At 42.1% G+C, this 18,461-nt stretch overlaps 1 protein-coding gene across 8 annotated transcripts in view; it reads left to right on the forward strand.

Moving 5' to 3' along the window:
- bsna (bassoon presynaptic cytomatrix protein a) overlaps positions 1–18,461 on the forward strand; it is a 157,919-nt gene that overhangs the window by 131,937 nt on the left and 7,521 nt on the right. For 5 of the 8 annotated variants that reach the window (XM_051424055.1, XM_051424057.1, XM_051424059.1 and 2 more), the window contains 8 exons: positions 848–3,356; positions 4,234–4,731; positions 6,700–7,052; positions 9,395–9,488; positions 10,598–10,729; positions 11,101–11,156; positions 12,409–12,550; positions 13,298–13,391. In XM_051424055.1, coding sequence (XP_051280015.1) covers positions 848–3,356; positions 4,234–4,731; positions 6,700–7,052; positions 9,395–9,488; positions 10,598–10,729; positions 11,101–11,141 — 3,627 coding nt within the window. In that variant the 3' untranslated portion in view covers positions 11,142–11,156; positions 12,409–12,550; positions 13,298–13,391. Of the gene's footprint in view, positions 1–847; positions 3,357–4,170; positions 4,732–6,699; positions 7,053–9,394; positions 9,489–10,597; positions 10,730–11,100; positions 11,157–12,408; positions 12,551–13,297; positions 13,392–18,461 lie in introns of all 8 variants that reach the window. The other 3 variants (XM_051424056.1, XM_051424061.1, XM_051424062.1) reach the window with 3 other exon arrangements.

An 18,461-nucleotide genomic window follows, 5' to 3' on the forward strand; every position in this document is an offset into this window, starting at 1 on the left:
GGGTTCAATATGAAGTGGACCCACATTTTCAGACCATCTTAGTGAGGGTCATTCCAGTGCATTCCTTCTAATTATAAAACAATATCTTACTCAAAATGATGAATGGTTTGCATCAAATCAATTAATGGAATACTGCACCATAATTTACATCAATTTTAATGTTTTTGTATGTCCTCTAACACAAGCTCCACTCTTGTTTCCTGTTGTCCTTGTCTCCTTGTCTCTATGTGTCTCCTTTGTCTCCCTTGTATATCCCTGTTGTTGCGTCCTCCCTTGTTTCTTCTGTTCCTTGACCTTTTTCTCTTTTTGAGTTTTCCTCCCTCCTCTTCCTCCTGTTCTATTCATCTTTTGTGCCCATCGCCTGTCTTCCCACCTCTTTCAACTTTCTCCTCCCCTGTGATCCCTCTGTATGGATCTCCCTGTACAACCTCTCCTTTTTTCTACTCATTTCTCCTTTCTCCTTTTTTTCTCTTCAACCTGTTCCCTACATTGTTCCCTACCCCCTGCTCAATCTACGTTGGCTCTCTTTCTTCTCTGTCTTCCCTATTTTTCTTCCACTTTTTCCTTCTTCTCTCGTTTCTCTATTCTCTTTAATCCTGTCCCCTTCTTTATTTATCTGCCTTCATTGTCCCTTACCCTCCCATGTCCCTGTCCATCTCATTTTCACATTTCATTTCCACATATGTCCCATCTCCTATACCTCTCCATTTAACTTGCTCATTGTCCTATCCCATTGATCTCTCTCTACACTCCTGTCTTCTGTTTTCCCTCTCCGATCCATTTCTTTCTATGTGTCTTTGTCTCCCTATATTCTCCTGCTCTCCCATCCCTCTCTCTCTCTCTCCAGCTGGCAGCCCTACAGCAGAGCTCACTGCTCCGTAAGGTCAAGCGAACCCTGCCTAGCCCTCCTCCGGACGAGACTACCACATCAGCTCACCTGCCCATGATGACACCTGCCCTCCAACAGGTCTACCTGCCCTCCGTGCCCAGCCTCAAGCCCAGCTCCAGGTCTGGCCTGGCTGCCAAAGCCAGCCTCCTCAAAGACCTCACCCACGAGCTGAAGGCCGTGGAGCAAGAGTCGACTAAGCTGAGAAAGCAGCAAGCTGAACTGGAGGAGGAAGAGAAAGAGATTGATGCTAAACTTAGATACCTAGAGTTGGGGATCCATCAAAGGAAAGAGACACTGGTCAAGGAGAGAGAGAGGAGGGATATTGCCTACCTGAGGTGTATGGGAGACACTAGGGACTACATGTCTGATAGTGAGTTAAATAACCTACGATTAGCAGCTGCAGCTGCATCACATGAGACCAATGGGCTATTGTCAACAAGGCCAAGCACCGCCCCTCTCAGCCAGTTCACCAGTGATCTCAACACAGCAGCCCAGTACCCACCCACTTCATCCTTCCTCCCCTGTCAGTACCCCCAGAGCCAACCGGCAGCACCAACTCAGCAATCAAGTCTGCCATACCAGTCTTCGACATTCAACCAGCCTCCCTATCCAACAGTGTCTCAGTCCCAGGCACTGCCACAGCCCACACCCCTCCAGAGCCATGTCCCCCCTCCTGGACCTTCTTATCAATCTCAAACCTCCTACCCTTCCCACTCCTACCCCCAAACTCAGCCCCCATACCCCCAGACAGACATGGGGTTACCAGCTGCACCTCAGCCTCAGCCCCAGCCAGGGCATACAGGATTCGGGCCTGCACCGCCTGGTCAGCCCCCATACCCCACCCACAGCTCACCCTATCCCAGCGCTGTGTCCTCCTACCCCAGCCAGACCACCCCATACCCTGGGCAGCCTCAAGTAGATATCCTGACAGTCCACCCAGGAAGACCAAGGCAGACTTCGCTAGCTGATCTGGAACACAAGATGCCCACCAACTATGAGACGATCAGCAACCCCACAGTTGTGGTCACCACCACAGCCCAGGATGCTGCCTATTCCAGTGCAGCCCCCTCTTATGGTCAGTACACTGGGTCGACAACCATGGCCAGCTCCTATGGGCCTTATGGCTCAGCACCAGTGTCCAGCAGCTATGGTGGGTACTCTACCATGCCACCCAGCACTTATGGCCAGTATACTTCAACCTCAGCTAGTTCATATGGCCAGTACACCACAACCACTGCTAATACTTATGGCTACACCGCCACCACAGCCAGCTCTTATGGACAGTACACTTCTACAGTTTCCAATGCCTATGGGCACTCTGTAGACAGTCCCTCCACCTACAGCACTGCAGATGGGATGTATGGGGCTCCTGGTTTAGAGCAAAACATCCCAAGGAACTACATGATGATTGACGATGTAAGTGAGCTGACGGCAAAAGACGGGCTGGGCACGACAACAGGGGACATGATGCATCATGGCGGCAGTGGGCGTTACCCGGGTGACCTCCACGGCCACAGCAGCACCATTGGCAGCACGACGCGTGGGGGAACTGGCAGCTCCTCGTACGGCAGGGCACCTGAAGAGGAAGCAGCGATGCAGGAAGAGCTGTACGACCACCACGGCAGGGGTAAGAGCAGCTACAGGCACGGACCTCTAGGGGGCAGCAGCAGCAGCGTGAGCGCTAGCATGGGTGGGGGATCCCCCTATTACTATGACTACGACTACAAACATGGCAGCATCCGCTCCGGGGTACAGAAACCTTCGTTGTCCTCCAGAAGCCTTCTGGCTCCTGCTGTCATGTCCTCCAAGCGCAGCAAGCACAGGAAACTGGGGAGTATGGAGCAAAAAATCTCCAAGTTTTCCCCCATCGAGGAGGCTCGGGATGTGGAGGCAGACCTGGCCTCCTATTCCTCAGCGACAGGTGGGGCTTACTCCTCCTCTCACATTCGAGGGCGCCAGCTGATCGAGGATTACGGCTTTAAGAGGAGTGCTTATGACGCCGGCAGTGGCACAACTCAAGGTAGTCGATACTACGGTTCTACAGAAGGGGAGGACGATCGGATCTATTACACCTCCACCGGCCGTTCCCGTTCCACCGGCTATGGCATGGACAAGATCTCAGCCAGGGACTACCCTGGGTATCGCAGCCGATCCTATGAGAGGGACGACCGTTCCTACCGATCTGGATACAGCAGGGGGCGCCACCCAACCCGGCAGTACTCTGAAGAGGAGAGCCCACTCAGCCCCCTGGGGAGATTCATGGGTTCTGGGCGATCATCAAGCTTAGGTCCAGACCCATACGACAGTCGCAGCAGTAGATATCAGTACTATTATGGCCAATATGGTTCCAGCCACTCGCTGCCAGATGTACAAGACCACATACGGGACCTTCCCCGGACACATGTCTACAAATCGGATGATACATACATAATAGACGATTATCATTGCGCTGTGTCAGACAGCGAAGGTAATTGTGGGAGCTGAATGCCCAAACAGTCTCACTACCTAATACTGCCCCCACCGTTTATCTAAACGTCCCCCACCCACCCAAAGGCTAGGCTTAGCAAAGAAAAAGAGAAAGAAAAAGAAAGACAGAGATAGCCGTTGCATGCTGATGTTTTCTTCTTCCTGAGAGTCACTTGGAGCTCTCTTATCAGTGGACTGCTGTCTGTCTGTCTGCCTGCCTGTCCGTCCTTCCGCCTGTTCGTCCAGTCGTCTGTCTGTCCAATTCTCGCATGGTTCTTCGGCGTGGTCGTTTTCCTCGTTCGCTACACTCTGATTCACTTGAAAGGTCTTCTTTGCACGACACAGAGGCATCGTGTTTTCTTTACAGGGTTTTATCTTTAATTATGTCTTTGGCATTGATGTTTTGTTTACATGTGTTTTGATTTATGAATTATTTGTCTACACTGCAATACAGTCCTCACAATCAGTTCTGTATTTCAACCTTATCTTTCAAAAAATGGCCAGTATTAGTGCTGCAAGAATCTAACAGGAAGAGAGCTGTTTGTGCAGCATACATTTTCTTCCATATTGGCTTAAATTTGAAGCTGAAACATTTAAGCACTAAAACAGCTGCCAAAAGTGGACAGTTTTGCAGTGTTTGTTTTATCCTGTTTATATTGTCTTGTAATGTGTGAAGGCGACGTGAAGTGTATTTTCTGCATGTATGTAAAACTTTTATTTTTATTTTCTGCTTTTCTTTCTGTGTCTTTCTCCCATCTATTCTTTTCTTTTGCATGCGGTTGGTCTTCTTCTTCCTGCCTCCTTCCTTCTCTCAGCCTGCATGCCGCTGTCTCCAAACGACATGGAGATTGACTGTGATCTGCTCTCGGTTTCCAAAGCCTACCATCTGGGCCAAGAAGAAACTGACTGGTTTGAGAAGCCCCGTTCCAGTTCTCGACACTACGGCAGCCACTCGACTGGAAGGAGCCGGCACGGCGTTAAACACACCTACCATGATTATGATGAGCCTCCTGAGGAGGACCTGTGGCCCCAGGATGAGTACGGCCAAGGAGGGCGACACTCTTCATCCCGCGACCACCGGCATCATGGCAGCTCTAGCCGGCATTCATCCGCGTCACGTCATTCAGATGAGCCAAGGGCCTCAAGGTCATCTAAGGGGCACCCCAAAGACCCGTCAATGCGCCATGACCCTTCAGGACGATCCTCATCCTCAGGAAGGCGTGGCGATTCAAGGTCTGGAGGATACCACTCTTCAGACTACTCCCGGGATCCGTCTGGGCACCACCATGGCCAGCGCTCCTCCAGACAGGGGGACCCACACCGTTCTTCACGCAGCAAGTCCCAGCAGCCAGTGGACATGCAGAGCCAACCCCCAGGTACATACAGGGCACCTGACATTGAATAGCATTCTTTGTCAGCCGCAGCAGACATAGCTTTACATTTGCACTTTCATGACTTTGCATCTTAACTACTTATTATATTATACATTACAACAGGCCTTTTAAATTACAAATTCAATTGGGCCAGATTTTAAAACCAGGAGATGTAGATGGGCCAATGTCATCTTTCACATTCAGGAGCCTATTTAAAACCTTTGTTTTGCTTGTCCAGAAAGTTATGTGTTTCTCAAGGTGGTGTCAAGGTGGTACAAGCAAGCATTTGCCAGTACAAGCAGGGTTAAACTTATAGCTTATATTGTCAGTTTTACATTTCAGGGTTGACAGAAACACATTTTTTAGTAAGCATGGTCATAACATGAAAAAACTTTTGTTTTGATTTGTGAAAGAATTGGCAGTGTCACTACATCCATAAACACTCTGCCCTATCAGTAGTCCACAAATGCAATTCTCAATTCCCATTCTCAACAGAATTCATTAGCTACTTCTATACATTAGGCATACAGTATGTATGTAGTTTACTTATTTTGTCATATATTAGACTTATGTCTTGGAGGTGGCTTCTGGGCCGGATGTGCCACCAGTTGAATCGACCTGCATTATAAGGTTATTTGGGCATTTGGAATTTGTTAAAGAAGTAGTAAAAGATAGTGAAGAAAGGCATTAACTCATTACATTTTATGTCTAGAGCAATCTCATTCAGATTTTGCCCAGTCTAGGAACTCTGCAGCCTGTCCAGAATGAAGAGTGGTGCCAAAATGTAACAGTTGTGTTCCCAGGGTTGGAAAGCGTACTACAATATCCTACTCAAGTAAAAGTACTGTTATTAAAAGGACTAGAGAAAATAGGTAGAGGGGAAAGAGAGAGGCACACAGCTGTGCTTATGGGGCACAGTGTTTTACAATATCGTCAGCAGGACAAACATGGACTATTAAGTACCAGGCTTAATAGATTCATTGAGAGTTAGAGGAACAAATGGAAAAAGGGTTTTTAAAAGTTTCTTATTTTTACTTATAAGTGAGCTAAATCGTACTAAATCATATCGTTGAGTCACCCTGGATAAATAAGACCATTAACCATATTGACTGAATGAATTGATAATTTATCTTTATTAGATCTAAACTAAGTTTCCTATGGTACACCCTCAGATTATCACTGGAACAATATTATCCATATTTTGGATAGACCCCTATGACTTTCATATTTAGTTCTGAGGCAAAAATATTTCATATACCCTGTTGTTCAGACTGAGTTTGATGCTCTTTTACAATCAACTGTCCCCTCAGGGATCAACAGTTTTTAATTAACTATATCAAGCTTAATTTTTCTGAGGAAATGTTTTCTCCTAAGGCAGCACGTGGCTATGTTCTTAGCAGTGTACTCATTAAATCGCTGGTTTGATCTTTGGTCACAATATTTGTTGCATCATCCTGTCTTTCATTCCTGCTTCACTTGGCAATTGTGGAAAAATGGAATGCCATTATAATAGAAAAACACACTGTAAAATAAACACTGCAGTTCCTTAATCTGCAGATTAGATTTTTAGCACTACAAAAGCAACTTTCCTGGAGGCAGAAATAATCTGATCAGATTAATTTGACCTGACTGACTGGATCTTTTTAGTCGAAGTTTTCTAACTAGGACCTGTTCACATAAGACAAGGAACAAATGATGCAAAGTTCACAGATGTATCGCCTGAATCATATTGGCAGACATTATTACTGTGACCTGTCAAACCTTTCCTTGCATTTAAACATCAGGTGAAGGCCTGTGAGGTTCAGAGTACATTTTTATCTTGTTTTATAGTTTCTGTTGTAAAAGCTGACCTCCGAATTGTTGTCAATTATTTTACCTGTTTCTAGTTCTTGACGTAAGTTGAGACAATTTTGGAACAATGAGTGCATACTGTTCCTTAACAACAATGTCATGCTCCCTTCCTCCATTCAGGCTCCTCTAGGTCTGGCAGCAGCTCTGCCCGTGCTCAGGGCCCCACTGGTGGGCCTACAGGATCAGGGAGACAGAGTGGTCCAGGTGCCCAGACAGACGGGGCTCCAGGACAGAGGACCCAGCTCCAGCAACAAGCCCAGACATCAGCCGCCAGGCCTGGGCAGCCCGGTGCCACAGCGGTCACCGGCCCTCAGCAGCAGCCCCCAGTCCAGGGCCAAGGCATGGGCATGGGGATGGGCATGGGCATGGGGCAGGGGCAGGGGCAGGCCAAGCCAGGGCAGATGGGACCAGCAGGTGGACCCATGGGGCAGGCCAGGCAGACAGGTCCAACAGGAACCACGCCACCCACCATGGTGAGTAGGGAAGACTAGTAGAGAGAAAATGAGAATTATAACAAGATTTGCCGTGGTTGTTTCCAGTTGATATGATAAAGAGATGGTATGATAACAACATCCAGCTAGCTAGCTAGTTCTTCCTCCTGCATCTTTCCCACCTTCAGCTTATACTCATTCACCTTTATTTCTCTCTCTCCATCCTCCTCTTCCTCCCAGTCTTTTCATTTTTTGCACCCCCTCCTACCTTTTCTCTTACCTCCACTTTCACCTTTTCCTAGTTTTCAGCCAGTCTTCACCCTCAGCCTTTTTTTTTTTTTTTTTTTTTAATAAACTTTATTTAAAATTTTACACAATCCTCATGTGTCCCTCCATGCTCCCAGAGATAAGAACTGGTCCATCTCCTCCCAGTTCAGATGGTTTATTTATATTCTGCTGTGCCTCGGTTGGCAGGCCTTATCTAACACTGTGATTAACACAGAGGCAGCTGATAACTGAATGTAGCTGATTCACTGTCTGCTAGACACTCAAGAAATTGGCACTCAAAATGTCTCCCTGCAAAATCTATTATACCCTGCATTTACTCCATAATCATAAATCCATATAAATCTATTTGCTATTGGAGTCTAAAAATCTGATTATGACTTTTAACATGAAAATTCAGATAAATGTAATGATTCTCTTCCTGAATTCAATCTTTCTTTAATAAATATATGAATGTGTTGCCAATGAAGTTCACAAACCCACTGTCACCATGTCGATTATAAATATCCTCAAATTATTCATGATGTGCTTTCACTCCTGAAAGGCGCTCATGATTTTCATATTGCTGCATTGTGGTACTATCAGCAGGAAAGCAAAGTGAAATAATTCATTTGGTCTGATATCACATTATGCATGAATTTGTCTTCGAAATTATTCTGAAAGCTCGGCTGTGGAATAGCTCTGACAGGAAGCCATAAACAGTAAATAGAATTTGCCATATGATTATTATTCCGTCTGCAAACTCATTCACTTATACTCCTATGTTTGGTCCATTGTGTAATTAAAAGCATTGATTAAGTGGCTGTAAATAATGAAATGCATTATGCTGCATGGTGCATCATAATGCATCACCTCTGCTTTGCGGCAGCTAAACTGGAGTCGGTGGAAACAAATACAGAATATTATGTGATTATATGGCATCAGTTCAATGTCTGTCAAGTTAATTTAAGCAGTGTTTTTAAACAAGAGTGGGATGAAGAGTTTTACTGAAAACAGAGGACACCAAGTAAGAACATAATGAGAGAGATCAAACCCGAGCAAACACTGGGCCATATTTCCTGTGTTCAGAAACCAACTGATGGATATCAGAAAAGGTCTGGTCTGCATCTTGAAGCTATGTAGCTACTATGTGATAGTGCAGCAGCTGCTGTAGTTTAGTCCTTTAATGTTGAGGGCAGAGCTGGAGAGAAACACCACAACACAAAAGCTTTCAAACACAATCAAAAAGCTCACAATGACTCAGCAGGATTTCCAAAACTAGTCCACTCAGACAAAGAGATGAGGTGAGGAAAATGTGGGACTTTGACAAAGGGAAGTAAAAAAAAAACACCAATCAGTTACATTATTCAAATAACACCTTTCATCAGGTTGGTACAATTTTTAAAGTGCTTGAAAGAAAAATTGACTGACAGCAGCAGCAGAACTCAATACAAAGAAATAATGAATAATACAAGTGAACATTTATATAGTTTGGAGTTTCAAAGTTTCAGTCTATCTCAGGTCAGGCTTCATCTGTACATAAATTGTGGCATTTATTTGCAAAATCAGTTGACTGGGAATGTCACAACTGTTTCTGCATGACCAGTTCATATTTAAAGTGTGTAGTGCCAACGTCTAATGGCCTATGTTAACTGTGTCTAGGAGCTGTCAAGACAATATAAATACAGTGATTAAATATTTGGCCCCTGACAGGAGATTTTTCTCTAAAATGTCCTTTGCCTTGACAAGAAACAACAAAAGCTAGTTTTTCTTTAATCATAAAATCGGAATGGACCTAACTGATCTTTTTTCAACAAGGATCCTCAGATTGGCAGTTGACTGTGTTGACGATGTTGAAACTCATCATTCATGTCATTTAGTGAGCTGTCACAACACAACACAATAGGGGAGCTTTCTCTATCATGCCCTGTCAGTCGCTCCATCTCTTTTTTCTCTCTTTTCGTACTGTGTCCCCATATATCTCTCTGTCTCACTCTCTCATTCAGGTTTTGTTTGAATAAATAGAGATGAATCCCATTTTCTCTGAGATCTCTGATGAGATGTTTGTGTTACTAAATGACGAGCTTTGTGCTTCCCCTCTATGGTGCTTCTCTCCACAGGCCAAGATAGACACACCTCCAGCAACAGCTATTGGAGCAAAGGCAGCGCCCGTCATGGCCACAAAAGCCGCCCAACCCCCACTTACAGGCATAGGTACAGTATAATGATCACACACACACAGGCTCCCACCACTCCCATGTCTCAACCAGCTGTTGCCTACTGTGTCTGTATTATGTAACCGATGTGTGCTGTCTCATCTTATCTGAGCTTAATCTGCAGATAATCCCACAGTGGAAAACCCACAGGAGGGAGTTTCACTTCATGGCAGCAGATCAGCTTGACTGTGCCAAGTTACTACACAGTGCATTAGTTAGTTAATTTGTTAGTTAGCTGATATTAGGAATTCAGTTAATTTGTTGAGTAGGTATGCAGTCATTTAGTCTGTAGGTAGGTGTGAAAGTGTGAAAGTACTTATTAATTTTCCAGATGAAATACGTTCATATTTGGAAAATTCATTGCTGATGTAGTTTGTCTTTTATGCAGTGTGGTAGGTAAATGGATGGATCTTACGTCCTGTTTTACAAAGAGTAGCCTAATTGTTAATGGGTTGTTTTTCTTGTTGGTATATTATACCACGACAATGTATGGAGCCATTATTGTAGCAACACTATTTACAAATGTGAGTGGAGTGTAACTGTATCTGAAGTCCTGTGTGTGTGATCAGATTTGTAAATGTGTAAAAAAAAATCTACAAATTTGTATTCAGATTTGCAAATGTGTGGACAAATCTGTAAATGTGTATATGGATAAATCTGAACACACACATGGAATGAGATACAGTTACACAACTCACAACTACAGTAAAGGCTCCATAACAATGGTCTTTCTATAACTGAAACAATAAATTTAACAATTTTGACAAATTGTTATTGTTTAAATAATTTTTAAGCAAAAATGCAAACAAAATCACTGGTTCAAACAACTCACATGAGTATTTGCAGGATTCTTCTGAATATTCTGAATACCTTGTTGCTCATTTGCTAAATTAAATATGAGTAGACTGGCAGGACAGAAAAAATCAACAAGGGCAACTAGTGACACTGAAGACAGCAATAAGCACTTCACCAAAATAAAAAATATGTACATTGGTACCTCATATTAGACCTGCACAGATACTCCTTTTGTCCTCTGAATCCTTCTCGGTCTTTTCCTTCCATCTCCTTTTTCTCTCTCTTATACCCTGTCATCTTATCTGTGTCCAGGCTCCAAGGCAGCTCCTAGGCCAGGAGGTATTGGAAGTGCAGCCGCAGGTCAGCCTGGCATGGATGGAGAAGGCATGTTGTCCAAGATCCTGCCTGGAGGAGCTGCAGAGCAGGCCGGCAAACTGGGAGATGGTACAACAAACAAATCACTATAGCAGCACTCTTTAAACAAGTGATTTGGCCATGATATAATGAAAGACATCAGTCATGTTGAAAACACCTACTATTGATCATCACCATGTAAATAGTCTAATAATTGTTTAAGAAATCAAACAACTACAAAGAGATGCAACATGAGAGACACAAAATTGCAACAAAGAGACAATAACCATGTGCAGTGCATTGCAAAGTCAGTTATAGTAACTCATTAGAGTTACACATCAACCAAACCAAAAAAAAAAAGCCTCATCTTACAATGTAGTGCATGTACTGTATCTTTTTTCAAGTTCTCTCCCCTCAGTTAACATCTTTTTAACCTCTCTTTGTTGTTCACTCTCCTCTAGCTATCTCTGGTTTTGGCAAGAAGTTCACCTCTTTGTTCTGAGGTGCTAAGATTATGGTACGTATTTACTTTTAATGCCTTTCTCCTGTGTATTCCAGTAAGTAATGTGCAAAGTCAGAGCTGCAGAAGCCATATTATTCATAAAATAAGCATCACTGAAAACAGAATAGGAACCTGGAAGGTCATTTATTTTCCACTGGGACTTATTTTCTGGGAATGGTCGTAGCTGAGGTTCTCACATTAAAAACAACTTCCCTCAAGCAGTTCGAAAAGAGCAGTTTGCAGTTCAACTCATTTTAATTTATTGTCCGGTTTTTACCTGAGCTGAAGATTATGTTCATTATTTATGAACTCCACGTAGGTCTTTTATGTAGAGCAAGTGCATTGATCTCTTAAATAAAAGTCATAACACGGTTCATAAAATGTAGCCAATAGCATGAAGATCTGAAGAGGGAGAAAAAGGCCCTCTTCTCTGTTTCTCAAATAATACACGGTAATGGTTGGTAGATTTGGTCAATGATTCATGTACAAAGAACTGGAAATATTTAGTATTTTCTTCAGTGAACAAGTGCATCTCAACATTAGGTGGAAAAATAAATCTCTGAGATGCCGCTGGTTCAAAGTCTGCTGGGATGTCGACAGATAGCTACAGCGTGTTGACTCTTGTAGGCAGCGAGCGGCTTAAAGTCGTTTACTCAGAACAGACAGTGTGTTCCTAAAGCAGTGTGTCTGAGTGTTTGTGTTTTCTTCTCTGTCTGTGTTTATCATTTTTTGGTCCTCTGGCTGCTCTACATGTGCAGGGTGAAGATTTAACACTGACAATGACAATCACAACTTGTTCCTACCATGATGCATTGTCTGGATCAAACAGGATGCGTGTTTACAGAGCAGGTTGTCACAGCGCTGTGAAGTTGTGGCATCAAATCATGTTGTATTATATATGTACATATACTGTACACACCACCACTTGAGCTGTGGACTTGGACTGCTTTGAGACTGGACTTCCCAAAGACATGAAATCAAAAACAAGTCTCAAGTTTTGACATTTTATAATAAAATAAAAAAAAGAATGAATTTTTGGGCCTGTGCATTAAAGGGGTCGATTTGCAGCCTGACTTGGATTTTGCTTGTTTGAACATTTTGTCTAAAATTACCTAAGACTTCTTCCAGTGGGGCTGTGGTAACCTGCTTGCTGTGTCTTTTGAGGTCCACTGCTTTGGCTGAGGAAGTCTTCACATGCTGTCTTGTCTAACCTGAGATAAAATAGAATATTAAATAACCGGACTAAATGTATCCATGTATTTTGCAGGACTATGTAAATGTCAAATGACGAAGTTACGAGGCCTCGTACCAGAAAAACCTGTGAAGTTCCCCCTGCTTTTGTTTTACTAAGAGAGAGAGAGAGAGGAAGGAGAGAGAGAGGGGAACAGAGAGGAGAGCTGAGCATACTGGTGAGTATTTAAATTTAACCAGCACACTAAAGTTTCAGGACAAAAACTGTGGCTGGTCTTCATTCACCAGCTGTTTTTTTTACTAATTAACTCCCCATCAACCAGGAGGAGCTGGTTATTAAAATCACCTGCAGTGGTTGAACTGCGTGTTTGGTTTGGAAGCTCAAAAAACAAGTTCAATAGCACGATCATGCCATATGCTTGTTTTAAAAATGAGTGCATTGACAGTGTAACACTATATGCGTTTAATTTTGATTTAATAACCTTAAACGACAGCTTTGGCTGACATGAGGCATCCATTTTTGTTTGGTTTTCAGGCACTTCTGTATCATTACGCTTCAAGTCAGATGTATCAGAGCTTTCAGTAAAATCAATTTTCCTATTTCCCAGTTGTAATTACAACTTGGATCTTGAAATGAAACAAATCACAAAGTGTTAATTACCGTTACTGATATAAAATGAACATAGGATAACCTTACAGAGACCAAAACTAATGGTGCATTCTGCTGACCCTCATTAACATGTTAAAAAAAGCATCTTTTTCAACAAGAGGTTTTTAAATTATTTTTTAACAATGTGTACAATAAATACATTGGTGAACTGTGGTAAGATTTACAATGCCCAAGTTTAACTTGTGTTAAATGTCTGCAAATGTGATCCAGTCATGTTAGACTATGTATCAGTGGGTGAATGTTTCTATTCTTTCTATAAATATCTTGTCTAAAATGCTGCTGCTTCCTGTTGCAGCCAACTAGGACTGGAATCCTCCGGATACTTCATGTCTCAGGCCTGAGCACACACTGGCAGAGAGAACACGCTGCTCTCTCTGGCAGGCCAGACAGTAAGTTACCTTTAACTTTTCCTAACTGATCCCACTGAGAACTACTACTGTAGTAGCTGTAGTTACCTGTTTTAATAGTAATGATTTTATTTCACACGTATTGCTGTATACCACACTGTTACACACTTTTTTTATAGCTTGGATCACAGAGAAAAGTCTACCACATGGTTGGTTGACGTATAATATTTTGGCCAACTATTTTCTCTAAAGTTTCCCTGTGGAGTTTTTTACCTCTAGTAGCGCTATGGAGCTGTTTTCTATGAGTGGGTCTTAGTTTTGTTAGTCTGTGGAAGCGTATGAAGATGAATATGCCAGTTCATGTACACATGGTTGACATAGTACACATTTTTTGGTGGTAACACGCCAAGATTTGCAGCAATGCACCAGCAAAGGCACAGAAGAAGACTGCAAGCTAGTAAACATGGATATAAACAATGCAAAATTTAATTTACTAAATTTAAAATAGGCTTTGCAAATGTTTTATGAGGAAGGAAATACTTTTAAAATATTTGCTAGAGCTAAAGGATACCCACAATGCACTTTGGTGAGTAACACTGAATGTAAACATAACTTTTGTTGATTTACAAGAAAACTCCACAGGACCTCTTTAAAAACAAAGCACCATTAATATAACCCTAAAGAAACACATCTGAGTACAAAAGTACATTTCAATTTACTTATCAGTTTGTCTTCAGGTCATTTGTACATCTGTAATTCTCCATCTCAATATCTCAATGTTTGTCATGTGGATACAAGCTGCCTGTGTTGCTCGTTCCTCCAGCACAGCCTGAAGCCAGTTTTGCAGCTGTTGTATTGTGGCCTGCAACTGAAAATCACTGGCATCTGGGTTGTGTGAGTCTAAAAGCCTGCAGTCAGCTCGGCCAGAAACAAATCAGTCTTTCTTATTCCAAGAGCTGATTTTAACCTTTTAGAGAAAAGTGACAATAAGAACATCAAACTCCAAATAGGATTAGAATCAGGCTTGTAGCTCATTTAGTCTCTTGTTGAACAAAGAACCAAAGTGAAATGCTGCTGAGAAGTGAAACAAACTGGCAACATTGTTTTCCTTTAATCACCATTAAATGTGAGACGCTGAGCCGTCTCTCAGAGCAGCTGATTTTTGTCACTGACAATGATGTCATTGCACATTATTAAAAGTATATTTTGGGGTTTATTTATCTTCACAACTTCAGAAGTCAGAGTTATTTCTGAGGTGTGACAACACCTAAAGACCTCAAAACCTAAATTTAAACTAGTGCAGTGCAATTCAAAGTGAAAATGTCCAAAAGTACAGCACTTTATGTTACATTGTGTTTGTATGAAAGGTACTATACAAATAAAGTCTTTTTGTAATTATTAAACACAAAACTGGAAATACAGACTGAGAGGTGTGTTTGACACTATTAAACTCTTCCGAAATGGTTCTACAATTCCATGCCAACTTGCCGTGTCCGAATATGGGCTATAATTTGCTGTGCACATGAATTAACTGCATCTCTTTATAGTGTGTTACAAATACAGTATGTTACATAAAGGTCCGGAGTCAGTATGTACAGGTTAAGCATTTATCACATATATATAATTCGTACATCACCAGAAAAAGATGTGTTGTGATATCCTAGTGTGATTACAGTGAACTGTTCAAGTCTCGGAAGCTAGCACATTTTGCAAGCAAAATTAGTAAACTTGGTAAATAGTGCCACGTCAACTAATCTAAAGAACACTCAGTATCAACAGTATCTATTCTTCTATCAACTCTTTGACTTGACAGAATCCTCTGATGGTGTGAACTGCATTCAAATTACTACACTGCCTTCCTTTTGCAACATTGTTTGGTCCAACATATTCACATATAAACATAACTATAGAAATGGATCACGCATTATTTGCCACGAGTGTAGTTTGTAGGGAAGTAAATACAATAGTTTGACAGTAAATATTTTGCAGATATGTTCAACACAAGTGGCAACCTCCATGGCTGTTTAATGAAGCCAACCTGGAAGAAGAGCTGCAGTTCCTCGAATGGCCACTTAAGGCTGGCTCCAAAAGCGAGTCAATCTCCATAAACCTCCGTATTACAATGCCAGAAATAAACAGAAACAAACATGTTTTATTATTATATATACACAACAGTTTTGGTCTCTGTAGCCAAATTCCCTATTGATGACAACTGTACGATTGGTGATTTTTTTGGTTCGGTTTAAATTATATTGAGGCTTGGTTATGAATAATTAAGGATGTGCCCCCTTTGAGTGACAGGTGGGAGCCATCAATGGTGGCTGATTTTAGCAACCACGCCTCGTTCGGTCCACCTCGGCTCCACCCACGCTCTACGCGGTTTTGTCCATTTTTGGATTAGCCAGGAGCAATTTATTATACAGTCTGTGGTTCAACATAAACCTGCATTAGGTCATACAAAACGCCAATGCAATTTAGTTATTTATGATTGTAATTTTCAGGAGACATTTTATGACATGCAGTTCTGCTAAAGTGTATATATATATATATATATATATATATATATATATATGTTGGGGCAGTAAAGATAGAAACAGCAATAGGAAAATCTATTACATGCTTCTTTTTTTTTCATTCCAAGTACAGTCTTTTGCCTCGGTGCAGTGGGTTTTGAAGCTTTTGATGCACCATGGGGGGATGAGCAGGCATTGATGTTGCTGTTGTGCCATAAAAGATAATGTACTGAGCCTGGACTGTGTGTTTGTGTGCTGTGCAGCCGTGCACTGACTAACTGCCTCATGTGACTGCTGCAAAGAGAACTCTGTCTCTCCTCCCACACTCTACTCCCGTTGTCAAACATCACTGCTTTTTTCTCTTCTTTTGCTCTCGCTTTCTCACTTTCTCACTTTTTTGCTGTCGTTCCTCGCTCTCTCTGTCAAGATTCCCACATTATCCTTCGTTTTCTCTTTTTGCATGTCTCGTCTCGTTCCTTCTATTTCTGTAAGGATCTCCCCATTTTTGTTCTCCGTCTCTGCCTTTTTTTCTTTCATCCCCCCACCCATGAAGAGAAAAATGTTGCTCTTTCAACTCCATTCTGTCTCTTTCTTGCTTGTGCTGTCCCTCGTTGCTCTCTCACCCATGCGATTTGGTACACTATATGGCCAAGAAGGTATTAATATATTGTTAGAAGAGCTTCCGCTCCTCTGGGAGGCCATAGAAAATATTTTTGAACCCGGTTGCAGGGATTATCTCCCATTCGGCAACAAAAGCATTAGTGAGTTGTGTTCATATACTGTATGCATGTTGTCTTTTTTCACTGCCTTCCTCCCTCTGTCCAGTGAGTCAGCTAGAGTGTGTGTGCATGTGTCCGTGCTTGTATTCATACATCTTTGTGTGCGTCATTCTGCCTGTGTGTTTGTGTGTATGTGTGTGTGTTGTGTACCAGCCCTTTGGGGGCCTGTGTTCACTGGAACAGATTAAGTCTGGTGCTGGGTACATATAAATATACAGCATGTTTGGAGCAGTTAATCTGGGTCAGACACAGTGGGAAGCAAAACCAGAAGGAAGTGATTCTAAAAGGATGCATATATAGTCTTTGGGGAAACATATTGCTACTTGACCTACCAGAAAATAAGAGTTCATGAATGGGGTAAAGGCAACCTGTAATTGTGATTATAAACTCCCATAGCTTCTACAGTCTAATACCCTATTTGGAGAAGAAGAATAAATAAATAGTGCATCTTGACGTTATGTTAGTTGCATAATTCTCATATGCTATTTCTGTAACAGCAGGTTTCACAGGTTCAGGCAAATAAAACTACTTCCTGCAATGGCAATTTTGGCAATGGACACTGAACCTAAATGCAGAACATTTGCATTTAAATGTAAATTTGTAGGACACAGGGTTGAAATACACTGTAGAGACACTAGTGGCCACAGGTGAAGCTAGGGTACACAGATGTTTTGCATTGGGGCTAATTACTGCAGTGTCTACATATGCACTAGAGTGCTCTCGCCCTGTTAGCCTGAAGCAGGGAGACGGTTTATGAGCAAAACAAATTAAAAAAAGATCCCAGTTTGCAAAGGTAGAAATACATTACAAAAAATAATAAGAAAAAGCACACTAAACATTATTAGTTTGCACAATGAAAGGGCTTTATCTCAGAGCCGTGCAGCAAATTTGAAGTGCCACAAGTGATTTCCCTCCTATGTTATTTCAGGCAGTAACGTAACATGCGCCCTTCCCATTATGTTGACAGGTGCTGTGTCAGCACAGGCTGACATGGTGTCTGGGGATGTTAGAAAAATCTCTGGCCTCATTCTTCTCATTCTGCCTTGTACAGCTGGTCCATGCTGGAAATACTTACTGTGAACAATGTTAAATAAAATGTGGCTTTTGCTGAAGTACTGTTCATTTTTCAGTTTTGTTGTTTGCTGCCACAGGATATCCATACACTTTTCCCTCTTGCCCCTCCTACTTTCGCTATCATTATTTTTCTTTGCAGCTAGATGTACAAAGATCTGGGGGGTAGACTTTTAAGGAAATTAATAAATAAAATACACTGACCAGATGCTGACGTACAAAGATGGATGACATTCTTTTTTTTTGGGGGGGGGGTTGCCTTTATTACATAGGACAGCTGAAGGTTAACAAGAAAGGGGGGAGAGAGAGGGGATGACACACAGCAAATGGCCACAGGTCAGATTCGAACCTAAGGCTGCTGCAGCAAAGACTCAGCCTTTGGTACATGGGGGGCTAGCTCACCAGCGCTGAGCTATAGGACACCCCAATGTATGACATGTTTGACGAAGACAAATACCAGCAGCAAGTTTCGGGGATTTCTAAGCACAAAAATTATGATTTTATTAAACATGAAACATTTTGATTTGACAAGGATCCTAAATGACTTTGGCTTTGTTTGAGAACCCTTCGCTGTACTAATATGCTGTAAATGCAGTGGTAAATAAAAATATTAATATAAATAATTTATATAAATTGTACCAGTGTTAAACAGATAAATGCAGAAACAAGGCATTTTCATTGCCATTTTTAACTCAGGATATGTCTCACATTTTTATTTACGGTAAAAATCAAGATCAAGCTTTATTATA

This window comes from Dicentrarchus labrax, unplaced genomic scaffold (assembly GCF_905237075.1).
Source record: "Dicentrarchus labrax unplaced genomic scaffold, dlabrax2021, whole genome shotgun sequence".
Classification (NCBI taxonomy): Eukaryota; Metazoa; Chordata; class Actinopteri; family Moronidae; genus Dicentrarchus; species Dicentrarchus labrax.